This window comes from Amblyomma americanum, chromosome 11, assembly GCF_052857255.1.
Source record: "Amblyomma americanum isolate KBUSLIRL-KWMA chromosome 11, ASM5285725v1, whole genome shotgun sequence".
In the NCBI taxonomy this organism is placed as follows: Eukaryota; Metazoa; Arthropoda; class Arachnida; order Ixodida; family Ixodidae; genus Amblyomma; species Amblyomma americanum.
The window spans coordinates 96,245,652-96,262,270 of NC_135507.1; the positions used below are offsets into that span (position 1 = coordinate 96,245,652).

The 16,619-nt window shown below is 49.4% G+C and overlaps 1 protein-coding gene across 1 annotated transcript; it reads left to right on the top strand.

The window, feature by feature from the left end:
* The first annotated feature begins 229 nt into the window (after window positions 1–229).
* LOC144109815 (membrane metallo-endopeptidase-like 1) lies at window positions 230–15,044 on the top strand. The gene is made up of 5 exons (XM_077642600.1): window positions 230–389; window positions 2,682–2,905; window positions 6,168–6,232; window positions 9,856–11,337; window positions 14,577–15,044. Exons 1-5 carry the CDS (start codon window positions 253–255, stop codon window positions 15,042–15,044), a joined length of 2,376 nt encoding a protein of 791 aa, XP_077498726.1. The 5' UTR covers window positions 230–252.
* Window positions 15,045–16,619: the final 1,575 nt, after the last annotated feature.

A 16,619-nucleotide genomic window follows, 5' to 3' on the forward strand; every position in this document is an offset into this window, starting at 1 on the left:
ACGACTCGACGTTTCGCTCACGTGCGAAGAGATTAGGAAGGGTATTTCATTTGTGCAATAATAAATAATATGTAAGTACCGACACAGCTGCTTCGGAAGTAGCACATGCTGCTAGAAGTGTTAAAAAGAAAGAAAGCAGAGAAAGGCCTCCGGTTTCCGTGCGCGTGGGTTTGACTGCGCGCGACAGAGAAGGCAGAAGAAGACCTCTCCGAGAGCCGGCCGCACGCAACGCGTCGAGCTCGTCCAGCCGCCATGCCTTCGCCAAATCCCGGCAGCCGTCCTGGCCAAGTTCGTGGCAGGTCTCCGAAGGCCAAGGTCCAGCCACCCGGCCAGAAACCCGGCACGACGCCATCCACGCCGTCTGTTGCGACGCCAACAGCGCGTAAAAGGTAAATATTGCACATTTCCCAAAAGAGGCTGCAGCTGTCACAGGTCAAGGGGCTGGGCATGCCGCCGTACTCGGAGCGGTCAAACATTAGGAGTTTTCAGCGCTTGAAGTGGCTTAGTGCCCCGCGCGTCTCTGCTCGCGTCAACCCTAATCCTGTTACCCGTAAGCACGTGCCAAAGCGGACGAGTACTCAGCGAATCCAGCGCAGAAACGAAAGGCTCGAACCTCTGAGTGAGGAACGTCCCAGATTTTACGGCGCCGACCTGCAAATGGGACGTGTGGTGGATTTCACGATGTTTCGCCTCTGCACAGGCGCACAGGTGGTGTGCCACTGTGTGCTGCGCTCTGATTTAAGCAAATAGTTCCTTTTTACCCCTTCCCTCTTTATTTTGCGCAGGTGTGATGCTCTGATCTAGTGCCATGTTACCATCCGCTAATTTATCCCCTGTTTTGACATGGCACAACAATCGATCGCAGGACGGGTTATCAGCATGCCATCGCGAGAGTCTAGGGGAACTATGAGCGAGTGTGTCGGATATATTACTTATTTCAGCTGTGTTTTGCTGGGTCACCTGAACACATACAGCGTATTCAAACCATACATCGATGATCCAGGCGAACAAGAACTCCTATTGGAAACAAATTCGTGTAACCCTCTTATCAACCATTACGCGCAGCTACAGTGCTGAATCCCCAGCATCTTTTATGGTCACCTGATTATATACTTCGCTCTCCTGAGGCAGGGACTGACCACTGCATGCTTCACCGATCCCGCATCAGCCACACCCACCGAAACCACGTGACCTGCAAGTGAATTAATCTCGGATTGTGCAGAAGATACCAGCGAACATGAGGACGCACACACAGAAAGAGGCCATCGAAGCGAAGTAGCCTTGGACCACGGCTTTCTTGTGTTCGCGTCCTCATGTTCACTCGAACCTTCTCTACAGGATTGCAGCGCGCACCAGATGGGTCAGCAGGGTCACTACATAGTCTTGGCCGCGTGCGCTTTTGTGGTGTCCTGCTCGGCATGCTCATTTTCCAAGAGGTGAAATCGAGAGCCTTCATTAATGGCATAATACGAGCAGTGACGCCATTTGCGGAACAATTTTCACTAACAGGGCTGTCCAAGAGGTCCGTGAGCGAGAGCTGAGCAAAGCCAAATCAGTTATTCTCTCACCAGTACTAAACGTATTCGGTATCGAATCGCTGCCATAGGAGACAGCCGAGTCCGCAGCCATCCATCAGAACCTCATGGAGTGTTGAGCTAATTATACATTGCAAAGCGATAGCTTGTTGAACGTAAAAGCGCAAAAAACAAGGACGAGAATAAGACACACAACACGAGCGCTCGTGTTGTGTGTCTTTTTTTCGTCCTTGTTTTTTGCGTTTTTACGTTCAGCATGGTGAACCAACTCACCCAAACTCGGCCTTTATTGCGATAGCTTGACCAGCTTTACTGCGTCGGAGGCAAAGGATATTGCCTCAGGCCATCTTTTCATGACACGTCGTGCAAATCAGAAAGGAGACTGGCAACAGAGCAGCCTATGAGCTGAGCTGGCAGTAAGTAGCAAAAAGGAAATGAAATCAGCCCAATAATCAAGACACTGGGAATGACAGCAAACCATTCCTGTCTCACGCGGACCGACCTGGTTTCCTGGATGTGATCAGAAATGTAATGGGCGCTTTTAAGTACGCTAGACACGAGAGTTACAGCTACGTGATTGGTGATGTCGTTATGTAGGCCATATTCTATCCTAAGTAAAATCACGTGTGAACTGACGTCTTCCACTGCGTGATCTGTGTGCTGTAGAAAACAGGGGCAAAACGTATCAGCCAACATTCATTTTTTTTCCCTCCAAACAAATCGACCATTTCAACTGTGAAATGTTTGCATGTTGCCTGTTGTTGCGAGCTCAAAGTTTCATGCTTGCGAATCGAGGTTAGGTGAGGGTAATATTTGAGGTCACGTGAAATTAGCATTAAGATTACGAAAAGTTATTTCCACTATGATCCGTTTCATACGTACTAAAGGGCGCATTTTCAAATCATATTCATTTTTGGCTACCTACAGCTGGAATCAAGGTCGTATTCTCAGGCTGACAACTACGGAATAGTAGATGCTTTATTGATCATACGTTCAGCAACTGAAATTAAAGCTGCGGCAACCTGCTAGAGAGGCGAAAAAATCTTTTGACCAGACCTCCGACAGCACAAGGCGCCGAAATTTCGTATCCCAGAGCTGTACATTGTTTGGTCGGAGAACCCCTGCTCGTTATTTCTTCCTCGGCAGGTCACCCAGCAGCGAAGCACCGTCTCCGTTGCCATGCGCCCGTAAGAGCGAGGAGCCTGACACCGACGCCCTACCTCAGGACATTTCCAGCATGGCTGCCTCGCCTGCGGCATCGCCAGCACCACAGGCCGCGGTCAGCATGCCGTCAATGCCGGGGATGCCCGCTTGCTCCCCGGATCCCACGAAGCCCAAGGCATGCTCGCCACCAGGTCAAGGCGGTCCCAGTGAGTGCTGCGTTGGTGGGTAGGGTATGGTAGGTTATCTAGGGGGTTTATAACGTCCCGAATGTTGACATGGCCTAGGAGAGGTGGCGTCGTGGAAGGCCTCGGTGTTACTCTTTATCACGGGAAGTTGGCTACCAGCTGTACAATATTTTGTGGGACACCCCTCACTTCTGGTTCAGCTCCCAATTGACAGGAGCACTTACCGGCAGAATATTGACGAAGGTAATATTAAACGGTAGTAGGATCAACTTGAAGAATATCATAAAAATAATATAATAGCCGCCGCGGTGTCTCAGTGGTTATGGCGCTCGGCTGCTGACCCGAAGAACGTGGGTTCAATCCCGGCCGCAGCGTTAGAATTTCGCCTCCATCGAAATTCTAGAGGCCCGTGTACTGTGCGATGTAGTGCACGTTTAAGGACCCCAGGGAGTCGAAATTATCCGCACCCGTTTACTACGGCATCTTTCATAACGTGATTCGCTTTGGAACGTTAAACCCCATCCACGTGCACCCAATACAATAAGAGAGAAAAAAAAAACTAGGGCACCCAAAGGTTGAAATCAAGAAAAATGGACTGGTTTTAATGTTATTTAATGGAGTAGACGGGCGAAAGCATGTGTTAAGCCCGATTGGCTGCTGGTTTTGCTTAGCTGGGTCGTCGGCACGTCTGGCGACGATATTAGGCTCGGGTTAAGCTCTGATCGAGGTTAAGCTGATCTGATCTTTTCGCGCAGCAAATGGAAGTTAATCAAGTCGGCAATGTGCAATGAACAGCACGAGACTGTTTTGCAGTTCAACATGATGCATGATCGACTGCGGCGATTGCATAATGCTCTTGTGCTCTGTCGCGTGTGGTCTCGTGCCCAAGAGAAGATTCCTGCTTTAGCACTAAAAGGGAGAGAAGCCTCGCTATTTCGGGTGTTCGCGTACCCATGAACGCTATGGCATCTGCTAACGTGACCAAGCACCATGAACCGAAACCAAAACAGCGGCCGTACTCAAAAGCAGCCAGACCGAATGCAAGCGGGTGCAGTGTACGCTAGCTACTCTAGCCGCCGAAAGCTAGCGCCTACTGTCCCGTATTTTCAGGGGTCGCTCGTATGCAACGCTACTCCCTCACGCATCGCAGCACGCTAGCGCTGTGTGCTCGCTAGAAACAAACTTGCTTCATAGCATACGGCTTAGATTTAATCCTCTTTTTAGGGCACTGTCATCGCATAATACGCTTTCACGTGTACCGTGCTCTGATGTCCGCTTACAGAAAGGCGTCCACAAACTTTATTTCTAAGCGCCTGGAGCTTCCTTCACTAAGTAAATGATGCCGACTGCATTTCAAATCCCTGCTGGACAGAAGGCAGGTTCATTTCGGGTCAAGAAATAAGAATTACTTTAGCAATCCAATAAAAAAAAAGCATTGACTTCCATAGATCGCTGCAAACGCTCACAATATTCCTGGCGCAGTTCTGTAGTGGTCAAGCGATGCGGCACTACTCTGCGATGACAGGTGCTGCCACCAGTGGTGCTTGTGAGGCCCAGCTTGCACTTTTCGAGCGCTCAGCTGCCACACTGAATCTACTGATGTTGTCCAAAAAGTAACGCCCCCTCATTTTGTTTGCTCAAACAGGGTCTTGGTAAAAATTGATAATTCACAAAGAATATATAAAAGCGGCATGTCTGCCGGATCTGTATATTATTTCGATGTAATCTCGGTCAACTTGTATGACATTAAGTCGCTGTGAACAAGGGTGTGCATGCTTTCTTTGTACCAGCTTTTTCCTCCTGGTGCAACCATGCTTTCACGGCGTGAATGACGCTTTCGTCGTCCTGAAATCTGGATCCACGGAGCACATCTTTCAGCGTCCCGAAAAGACCAAAATCCCATTGTGTTAAGTCAGGAGAGTAATTTAATAGGGGCGGTACATTACATTGAAATTTGGAAGTCACTTCTTTTTTTTTATTTTCAGGCTAGCGTGAGGGCGGGCGTTGTCGTGATGGAGAACAATCTAAGTCGCACTATTTTACTTCGGTGACGGTGGTAACGCTGCTTTAGTTTCAGTGGGGTTTTTATGTAAGTGTCCGAATTTATTGTCTCGCTTTTAGGCAGCGCATGAAGAAGGATTAGTCCATCAATGTAAAAAAAACAGTGATCAAGACTTTTCCGGTCTACTCAGGCGCTTTAAACTTTCTTCTCCTTGGCAAACATGAACGGCACCATCCAATCGATTGTCGTTTTTTTTTCTGGCTCAAAATGATGAGCCAAGGTTCGACCACCAGTCACTATCTCACAAAAAAAGATATCATCCTGTTCAGCATCGAAACGCTCCAGTATCTCGGAACAAATTACCTTTCTTTGCTCTTTATGCTCAGTTGTGAAGCTTCGTGGAACCCACCTAGACCAAACCTCAGTTTAGTTTATGAGGGTTTAACGTCCCGAACCGACTCAGGCTATGAGGGAAGCCGTATTGAAGGGCTGCGGAAGTTTCGACCACCTGGGGTTCTTAACATCGGCCTCTAGAATTTCGCCTCCATCGAAATGCGACCGCCGCGGCCGGTATCGAACCCGCGTCTTCAGGGTCATCAGCCGAGCGCCATAACCACTGAGCCACTCATGCGGCAGAGCAAACCTTGGAGTATCCAAGAGTCTAAATGATTACGGACTGCTCCTATGCCAACTGAGGAACTGTAAATCGCCGGTCAGCACGGATGATGGAGACGGGACGCTCCAGCGGTTTCTGGACTGGTTGGAGTGGAGGGTCGCCCAGACCACGTGAAAGAGTGTAGATCTGTTTCAGCGCTTCCTGAAGCTTTGGCTCACTTAATCCGGTGTCCAACGGGACTTCTGTCGAGTGCAGAGCTTCCATAGACAACGCAGAAGCGTTCCTGAATACGACGCACAGTTTGCTTTGCAGAAACAAGAAATTCAATTAAAGCTCGCTGTTTACAACGTGCGTGAAACACCGACGCCATTTTCTTGGAACTGATAGAGCGGCGCCGTCTCTGTGACGGAGCTGAAAGTGGACACACATATGCGACAGGCAAATTTTTGTCAGCGTGTGAAATTTCAGCACACTATTTTGTTAACAAAGGTGGAGTAAGATGAGGGCATTATTTTTGGACAATCGTAATTATTTTTTCTAATAAAAAGGAAAAGCATATTTACCCGAGCATAATAAAATGTTTTTAACACCTTATTAACGTCAGCTGTTTGAATAAAAAAAACATTAACGGCGTTTTTATCTTGTGCCATCATTTCTTCCACTAGGATCACGCAAGACGAAGCAGAGTTCTGCTGAGGCGGCGGAAGCGCTCAACAGACTCCAGGAAATGGTACGGCTTTTCCTTCTTGCATAGCCCTCCTAGCCTTATGGCTGCAAATCAACGAAATGCTCTCTGAACGTTGTTTCATTGTTGTCAGAAGCACAACGCTTTCAGCAGCAATGTTGAAACTCAGAAAAGAGTGCTTTGAGTGGTTCGAGCTGTTAAGTCGTCTAGGATCTTCAATCCAATAGATCAAAAAATTATATAGGTCTTTCACGTAATGACACGTGATTGATCGTCCCCTGTTGATAGGTTAGCTTTTTGGGTCTCGGGGGTCGCATTCATTCCAAGGAAGGATCACGTCGAGTAATGACGTCATAGGGATTGTGTGCCGTAAGAAGATCATAGTCATGCATTAAGTGGGTTATTGGAACACGTGCCTATTCGCCAGTTAGTGCGTCGCATGACATCACTTCACCGGTTTAAATAGATCATGTGGTCATCGTCATCCTGACTACGCCCACTGCAGGACAAGGGCCTTTCCCATATCTCTCCAATTAACTCTGTCCTTTGCCAGCTGCGCCCACCCTATGCATCTCAATCTCATCCGCCAACTTAGCATTCTTCTCCCTGCTACGCTTGCCTTCTCTTGGTATCTGGTCCGTTACCCTTAACGATCATCGGTTGCCTTGCCGGTCATGTGGTGGACTTGTATAAATGCAAGACCTGGTCCTCACATGACGGTGACATCATTTCATGCAAACAACATGATTTCCGCATAGGAAGCGTTAAACACTCTCAGCTGCCGAAAAAGTGACATGGACAGCCGAAGATAACTTGAAAGCAGCCATGCACTGTACCGAGGCTCTGTGGCAAACTTTAGGCTTATTTCTCTGGCCCGCTGTATCGTCCCCGTTCGTTCGTTCGTTCGTTCTGAAGTTATGCGCAAGATTTCAATATACAAGCTCTTTTTTATTAATTGATACCCTCTGGGTTAGCTTTCTGTGGTGCACTTGGATAACGGAGGCATGCAAAAATGAAAAGCTTCAAAAACTGCGCCAAATTTGGGCGTTGAAGGGCAACTGCATAACTTTTTTTTAGAATTACGCGATATTCAAGGAATATAATCTATATAGGCTGGAGGAAAAGCATGCCGAGTGTTTTTGCACTAGCATTTAAAACAGTGATGTAACAAACGGCTGAATTTTGTCCTTCTCTAAGCATTAGAAGGGTGCGGGGAAGTTAAGTTTGACCGTCACGGAAGGTATGATTTCAAGTTGTCTCTGCCGTCATCGACACTCTGGCGTGCCTCATTGGATGGTGCCAAACAACGCTTGGCGGGCATTCCCTTCGGTGGAATTAAATTTTTTTCTTCAAAGTAATTGTTTATGCGTTGAAAATGTACCGATACCTCTAATGACGTCATTGTTAGGCCCCTACTTGGCGTTGTGCGCTGCGGAGAAGCTTGAAGGTCGTCGCCATTTCAATCGGCGATTACGTCTCCATTTCAAATGCTAGCCCAACAAGACTTCGCATGCTTTAACTGCAAGTTTCGTGCATTCGACTCTTTTAAGGCCGTCGATTTCTAAAACTTATCCAGTTTCTCTTTAAATATGCTCCGGGGTTCCACTCTAGGCTCGATGAGCCGACGCTGACGGCGTTTGCATTAGAGTAGCAACGGAAAACTCTGTGTTGTGTCATGTTGAAAACTAGCGAAATATTCCACAATGGTATAAAGACCATTGACGTAGATGTGCGAGAAGTATACGCCGACGCTAGCAGCTACTACAGTATCGTAAAAGTGGCACGCTTTATCGAAACTGGGTATTCCAAATGCTGATTTGAACGTCTCACCTGTTTATGCAAGGTACTGGAAGGAGAGGGAAGAAGAAATCTGGGTAGCACAAAATGAACTACAGGTGAGAGAGAAGGCTCAGCGAATGCTTGGCAAGGGGACTTGTTCTCCTTATTGAAACGTTTTCTAGCGGTTTAAAGCTTCCTTGTGGGTACGTGTTTACTTTGCGCTGTCGTCTTTATAAGTACAGTAATTTCGGACAAAAATTTTGAAAATTGCCAAATTGTGAGATATTTTTACGGTAATATTGAAATTTATGGTCCATTATTCTCATTTCTAGGAAAATTTAACTTTCAAAGCGTTTCAGTCAGTCGCATCGAAAATAAAACTCCTATTGAAAACCAATGAGGTTCGCTTTTCGCGATAGCAAAAACGTTACTAGAAGCAAAAATTTAAGACTGCCGTCCATTGATCTGAACATGTAGTGGTTGTTATAGTGAAATCTTACATTATCTAAAAACATGCGTTCATAAAAGGCTTCCCGCTCAAAAATGCTTTTGTTCAAAATTGTTGGCAATGTGCATAGCGTCCACGAACTGCGTGGGAGTAGGCGCTAGTGTGCGTTCTTAAGAATACATAAGCTTTCTTCATGTCGAGTAGGGAAGACATGATTGCAATTAGAGCACAATACCGTGCTCTTTTTACTTACGTCCACAACTGTACAGTGTAAAGGAAGGGAGCGCCACAATTTTCGCTTTTAAAGCTACTTTCAGATGTAAACCATGCTTTGTGTAGAAGGATGGTAACACTTTGGAGATTATAGGAACCAGGGCCATCACTAACTGGAACCTGCTACGCCAACATTTACGGTTTGTTCAACTTGAGCCCAATTTGCTATCTTTTTTTCATTACTTTCTCAATCGTTAAAACGACATTGAGGACAAATAGAAGTCAGCCTGTATCTATGATGCAGTGCAATCTGTTCACAAAGAGGCCACAATCCCCGCAAACGAAATTTAGGTGTCGCAATCATCGGCTCAATTCGCAAATAAAATGCGAGCGTCGACACCAATTTTTAGGTGCGGGTCGCAGAGGCTACGACATTGAAATATATCAATTTCAAACCATTGACAACCCGTACTATTCGATAAAGACCTCACGAGTCCTTTTTACTAAGGGGGAGATTTTGTAATTCCTGTTCTCTCCCTATAAATCCTCGGTTGCTCCAGTACCAAAGTCCACGGAGACAGATTAGCCGCAGAATCAGTTTTTACATATAAACAATATATGAATTTTTCCTCAATGTTTCTTTATAGTACAATTAAGTCCGACTGAAAATAACGAATTTTAATTAGGCCACGCGTACTTTTTTCAAGACCGTAGCGAAGAATGCGAAGGCTTAGCAATAGGGGCGGGGGAGCAGAACAGGTGTGAGAATTAGGCGGGATCGATAGACCGCCCCGTCATTTAGTGCTGCTCTGACCGAAACCACGATCACTCATACCGAAGCGAAATGAAGAGGCAGTGGCGATTGTAGGCAATCAAATTCCGGTGGCTATTTAACTTCGATTAGTTTCTGCCGATAGCAGCATCGCAGCTACATGACATCGCCATTGATCAATGTCTGCATACCTTTAAACTTAACCCCTTCTGGCTCTGCAGAGTTCACACATAAAATGCTCTTTCGCAGGCCAACGTTGGGTCTCCGTTTTCATCACCGCCCGCCGAATCATATGGAGCAAAAGAAAACGCCCTCCAGAAGACGGCAGCTATCGCATGTGTGGTTTTCATGGCCGCCGTCGTCGTCGCAGTCGTCCTCCACTTCGTAAACACGAAGCCCAGGCCTCGCGTCGTACACGCGGTTTGCACCACACGGGCTTGCTTGGACCATGCGCAGGCGCTGGGCCTGAAACGAATCCAGAGCCACGAGGCTTGCCAAGATTTCGGCCAGTATGTGTGCTCCGGATGGCTCCACAACGACACCCGGCCTGCTGTGTCGACGGCAACTTTTCGCTTGGTGAACTGGCTTCTGGAACGAGCCCACCTTCGCGAGGAACCCAGTCTCCCTGTAACGAAACGTGTGAGGCTGATGTTGGATGCATGCTTACGCCTGGGAGAATTCACAGCAGGCGTCGACGACTCGAAAAACCTCGTTGAATTCATGAGGAAAGAGCTGTTTCCGTGGCTGCTGGACCCCACCGATGCTCGGCTTGGAGACCCTGACGATTACACAGTGCCTCTACGGGCTCTGGTGAACCTGTCCGTCCTGTGGGCCACGCCTTTGTGGTTCTTTGTTGACCTCATAGAGCCATGGCACGGCGCCCCCGACCGGCGGTCGGTATCCATGAGCCCATCGGGTATGGCGTTCGTTTTGGAAACGATCAATGCGGAGGTTAATAAATACAGCGGGTTCTATAAATCAGTCGCCAGCTGGTATTTATCCGGCATATTTGGAGAAAGAGCCGCCTTGCCGGCATTCGTAGAGTTCGTGTTGGCAAGCAACGACATTCAGCGCTCTGTGCTCGGAAACCTGTCGATCTTCTTCAACGCGATGCACGCGAAGCCTCGTTTTCTGGTGATTCATCAGTTGCCACATCTGGTGCCAAAACTGCGAGCTCGTGACTGGGTCGACGCCCTGCAATCCGCCTTCAACGCGAAGCCTCCTCTCAGTGAAGAGGACACACTGATCGTCACCAACGGCTACCTGCTGGATGCCATGCGCGTCATCTTCGCTTCTTACTCGGCCCGGGAGGTCACCTTCCTCGCCGTGTGGTGGCTCATTCAGTACCTCGGCCCTATGACCAGCAACTCAGTGCGACAACTGTTCATAAAACACCCGCTCTCCGCATTCTTGTTCCCGCTGGCTTGCGGTATGTACGCTGCCCTCGTGTACACGGTGCTTTTTTCCGGCGCCGACAACAGCATAATGATCAAAGCTCAAAGGCTCGTCGTTTCGGGCCTCTTGACCAATGTACACAAGACGGCGCTAACAGAGGTCGCCGCCTGGTCCACCCTGGACATCAGAGCCGTCCGCGCTGTCGCCACCCAGCTCCAGAACAGCACCACTGTGATATGGACTCCGGAAGAGTACATGACAAATACGAGCCTAGAAGTCTTGTACGGGCGTGACTACCCAACGGCGCGGAGCTTCTTCGACCACTGGCGCCTAAGTCGTGAGCAGCTGCAGAAGTCGCTCGGCAGTGAAGAGTACCAGGCGAGCCTGCGGTTGTTTCGCTTGCAGTCGGCCCACCTGGCTGCATACAACCCCACGACGAATGTGGTTTCCGTCGCCGTGGCAGCGCTTGCCGCACCGTACTACGCTGATGAAGGCACGGACGCCATGGCCTACGGGGGCCTCGGATTCATGTACGCCATGCAGGTAACAAATGTCCTTACGCCGTTATCTACACTGAGAAAGCACCATGTCTTTGACATAAGGCTAGCAAACAATACTGCCAGCCGAAGGAACCTTGAAGACGGCATGAGTAGACAGGACGACACAAGATCGCCCGATCCGCTCTTCGTATCCGTCCCGTCCCTTCAGCTGGCATTTGCGGGCATGTGCAAAGTGCCTCAGAAGCAAGCGTTTCGCCAACCAAAGGACGGTGCGAATCCAGAAGGGGAAGCTGGTTTAATTTGATTTATGGGGTTTAACGTCCCAAAGTGACTCAGGCTAAGAGGCACCCCGAAGTTGAGGTCTCCGGAAATTTCTACTACCTGGGCTTCTTTAACGTCCTCTGACAACCCACAGTACATGGGCCTCTAGAATTCCGCTTCCATTGAAACTCGACGGCCGCGGCCAAGATCGAACCCGCGTCTTTCGTGCCAGCAGCCGAGCGCCATAACCACTAAGCCACCGCGGCGGCTCCAGCAGGGAAAGCTTTTAATCTCAATTATTTTTTCCTTGGACACTACTCTAGATAATTAGATTACTAGTGAAGAAATTTTCTTTAGAACCTCGGGAAAAGAAAGACGGTAGCCTGTAAACTTCTTGAGCTAACTGGTCCAGGAGGGCACTTCGGCATTTTGGAGCTCCATTTTCTAACGTAAATTTTCTCTGATATTTGTGTTTTCACAGTATACCATCTGAGACTCTGCCTGTGAAGTCACAGCATAGAGATGGCAGGCTGTTCCATTTGCCGGGTTCGTTATCGATTGCAGAACTTCACTACGCCAAATAGGCAACAGAACGCCTCTTAGAACTTGTCCGCTGGTACCTCCTATTTCCACTCAAAATGACAGAGGCGACGAAAGGTGCGAGTGCTCCCCATTCACTGCACTAGTTGTGGGGCTGAAATAGGGGGTTAAATACCTTTCCCCGCTTAATGGCGACTGACCCATTTAAAACCTCCGGACCCCACCCCGTTGTTGCGTGCACTGCCGAGTGCACGGCGACCACGGCGGGCCTTGCTCTGAGGGAAACAAAGGAACGACACTGTGGTTGACACAAGCTGGCATTTATTGCTACAGCAACATAACGCCAGCCAGCAAGAAGACTCGCTAAGGAATCCAGGTCGTCCAAATTAGCAGCACTCTTACTAGCGAACGTTCGCCCGTGCTAGGGCGAATGCCCTAGGGTTAGGGCTAGGGCCAGGGCAAGGTAGAAACTCCACGGCCGGACAGGGCAAGATGAGAAAGTTCTTCCCTATGGCGTCGTCTCGCTGGCTAAGGGCTCATTCACACTTGAGAGTCGCAGAGATCGCGCGACCAGCAGTCGCCTGCGACTACACCGCAGTTCGACAACACCGATGTTCACACTTGCAAGGGCGACCTGCGGGTCGGCTTCTCGTTCGATTCTCGTTTGAAATGAGAACTCTTGGGATGACGCCGTTCCCGCGCTTTCGAAAGTTTCGTCTACTTTGCGTCTCCTGCGCGCGCGCGCTTGGCCCTTGAAAGTGCTCTGGTCACTCGATATTAGCAATGTACTGCGATGACCTGAGCGAAGAGGAAGATATAGCGGCAATGTGCACCGCGACCTTACCAGCGGCCTGCCAGCCAACCTGGATGCCAGCTGCTAGCGTCAGAAAAATGCGCTATTATGTTGTTTGCTCGCGTTCATATGTTCTCGGAAGTCTTATTTCAAAAATGAATTAATTTTGAGGATCGTTGGCCAATATGGAGCTGCTGCGTATAAGCAAATTTATTCTCATAGCCGCTTTGCTGCCGTTGGCCAAAGCGGCTCGATCGCCTGGCCCCTGTTTTCTCCGCTGCTGAAGGCGTCGCGGGAATCGAGCATATTTTTATATTACCATGAGACGGGGTTCGCAATAAAGCCGTGACAAAAGTAGCATCTTGGTTACAGCGCTGGTCAGTTCCGAAACGCCCTCAGCTGCGGCATCCATGTGAAAACGGCTAGGCTTAGCGACGACTACGTCAGCCAAGGAGCAGATCGCGCAGCTCGTCGCTCGGCGCACCCGCGAGCGGCGTCGTTGCCGAAAGCTCGGCTCGCTCGCTGCTTGGTTCAGTGGTTTGCGACTCGCAGTCGCGGGGCTGCAAAATCGAGCAGCGAGCGACTGACCTGCGACTGTCGCTTTTCGACCAACGCGACCGTTTGCGACTTTCGCTTTTCGACCAAAACTGTCGCGCGACCTCTGCGATTCTGAAGTGTAAATGGGCCCTAAAAGCGGAGCGTCGCAGCGAAACGTCAGCGCCCGCAGTTCCCCAGCGCGCGCACGCTGTCCGTGGCTGTTGTGTCGCTGCGATGCCGGCGCCCTCTCCTGATAGACCTTTACTACGGAGCGTTCATCATCATCATTGGCCTGACTACGCTCACTGCAGGGCAAAGGCCTCTTGCATGTCTCTCCAATTAACCCTGTCCTTTGCCAGCTGCATCCACTCAATGTCTGCAAACTTAATCTAATCCGCCTACCTAACCTTCTGCCGCCCCTGCTACGCTTGCCTTCTCTTGGAATCCACTCCGTTACCCTTATTCCAAACGGCGGCCTGTCCGGAGAAAGAAATTCGTAGCACCCTCCGCTGCGTCACAGGTCTGACCGCCACCTTGGTCAGTTTTTCCGCAGCCACTGGGAACTGGGGGCCGAGGGTTAATTGGTTTGTTCATCGCGAGAAAGCAACCCAAAGGGGGCAAAGTCCCCATGAAGTGCATGTCCAGCATCACGCTGTAAATACTCATTGCTGTTGCATACGTTCGCGCAGCATTAACATTAGCCGCGATGGCTCACTAGTTATGGTGCTCGGCTGCTGATGCGAAAGATGCTCGTTCGACCCGGGCCGCGGTAGTCGCATTTCGATTGAGGCGAAATGCTAGAGGCTCGGGTACTGTGCGACCTCAGAGGGCGTTGAAGAATCCCACATGGTTTAAATTATCCGCAGCCCTCCACTACGGCGTCCGTTATAGCCTTAGTCGCTTGGGACGTTAAACCCCACAAGACCAAACAATATTAATCAAAGAATTTCGAATATAAAATCCACGGCATATTCGATCTTATACTGCTGCAAGCAAAGGGATGGGCAAACAATAGAACGGTGCAACATGAAAATTTTTCAATAAGCTGTATCTCACGGTCCCAGTTGCAATCTTGGAATTGTGTTGGTGTTTCTCAGCAGCATCAATAACAGCACGTTCTTTTTTGCCTTCCACCACATGGGTTCTCGCAGCTCGTGCGCACCATCAACGCGCTCACGGTTCTGCTCAGCGACGACATGGCCCAGACACCGTGGAATCCGGCGTCGTCCGCCCTCGAACCTGGCGAAGGGAACACCCAGAACATCAGCACGCCCGGACGAGCACTGTGGGAGCTGGGCCGGTGTTCGGCCGACGTCACTTCCGGCGGCAACGTGACGGCACTTTTCCCTCTCCTCCCGGCGCTGAAGATAGCGCACGCGGCCTACCTCCGCTTCCGCAGAGAAGATCGGGACCTGCGCCTGCCGGGCCTGGAAGAGTACAGCGCCGAGCAGGTCTTCTTCCTCTCGGCCTGCCACGTGACCTGCTGGGAGAGAGGCGACCACTATCGCTTGTCGCCTGAATGCACCGAAGCCTTGCGCAACTTCGAGCCGTTTGCCAAAGCTTTCAGCTGCCCCGCAGGGTCACCCATGAACCCGGAGCAAAAGTGTGCGTTCCTCTGAGGCACGGCGGCTGCTGTCGCGTGGGGCGCATCACGGACATTTGTGTGAAGGGTTTTCATGTGAGGTTTACTTCGTGCACCGATTTCTAACTTTTTTTGTGTTGTACCATATTGAGCCACTAGCGGCGCCTGCGTCACCTTACCACTTTTCATTCATCTTATTTTGAGTGCCGGTTTGCTGTACTAAGTTACTCGAGGACACAACCGTTGCTTCCGCGGTGTACTTTCTCATTGGAACATGCTTGCAACTTTCTTTATAGTATTTTGCATTTTTGTGGCCATGGAACGTTTCTTGCAGAATGTGCTGCTCTCTACGTACACACTGGTGTCGCTCTTGGTCGCAGCTAGATGTTGAATTTCATTTTTTCCGTTTTTTGAGTGATAGTCTTGCTATTTTATGACGGTGCTACTAGTCTTTCGGAGGATGAGCGTGGAGAAAACTGGCACCGCTGTATATGCTTATTCAGAAACGATTACTTGTCAAGCTTTGTCGATCGCCTCCTACCGTCGAATGTAACTGTAACCAACGTGCGTGCCTCTGAGGCTGTTTTGTCGCTGTGGAGAGAGACAACCGGAACAAAGCTATCTTGGTTTGTCTCCTTATTGCAGAGGATCTCTTTTAATGATGCTGGCTACCGTAATCGTCCAGATGTACTTTGTAAAAAAAAGTTTTCCGTTCGTTTTCTCGGGGAGTTCGACAAGAGTCAGCTGCAGTACTAAGGCCCTATGACCAGGACCGCACCCAGTGCTATGATCCAGATGGCCGTATTTAGCCCCATTTAATTGTACTAACGTCGCGTGCGCACCTTTCCTGTTCTTGCTTCAGCGAACTGCAGTCTCGTTCACGAAGCTTTATGAAAATGTAGCTTTATGAGCTGCCTGAAGCACTAACTGAGCGCTGTGCATGGTCGTTCCTTTGGCATACCCTTTGGCATACCCCTTGTCACCCTGTTGATATTAGAGGAGAGTGCATTAGCACGTTCTCGGGTATGCAGAGAACGGTGCTTTGCCCTTTTTTATGACGTGCTGTTGCCCTGTTCAAATTTAAAGAATGTCCCCCCCCCCCCCCCCCCGGCTATTTGCCCTTGGAGATGCGGTCGCAAGACGCAACTCACTAAGGGCTTTGAGTTGACTAAAAGAAATGGATTAGTGTTCGATTATTCAGAGTGGCAGTAGTGCCTCAGTGTACGAGCTGCTTCCGGGAACCGCAGATCATGTCTGCGAGCAAGAGATGCTACAAACGCTCGTACGGATGATATGTTCCGTAGCATCGCCTATTAATCGCATGAAGAAAAATGTATGCATTTGTAGGTATTAGTCATGATTCTCCGTCCAGTAAACTGTGTTTGCTGTTAGGCTGTTTGTATATACTGGCACTGTGGACATTGTGGGTATAGTGACAGCGGATCTGAAATGAATGCAGTATGCGGATCTGCTGTTCGAACCAGGCTAATCATAGTCGCTGGGGCTGTCTCGCGGTTTTGTTCTAATAGCACAAAGTGTGTCTTGCTGCTGGCAATGCTAGAAGCGGCTGGTTTGGTCTCACTGAAATCTCTCTAAACTCAGTCAAACGTTT

What these genes read in the sequence shown, in the direction of transcription:
- LOC144109815 (XM_077642600.1), top strand. Translation starts at nt 253, where the DNA reads ATGCCTTCGCCAAATCCCGGCAGCCGTCCTGGCCAAGTTCGTGGCAGG. An exon ending in ACGCCAACAGCGCGTAAAAG is followed by an intron (nt 390 to 2,681) that starts GTAAATATTGCA and finishes CTTCCTCGGCAG; the next exon opens with GTCACCCAGCAGCGAAGCAC. An exon ending in GATTCATGTACGCCATGCAG is followed by an intron (nt 11,338 to 14,576) that starts GTAACAAATGTC and finishes GGGTTCTCGCAG; the next exon opens with CTCGTGCGCACCATCAACGC.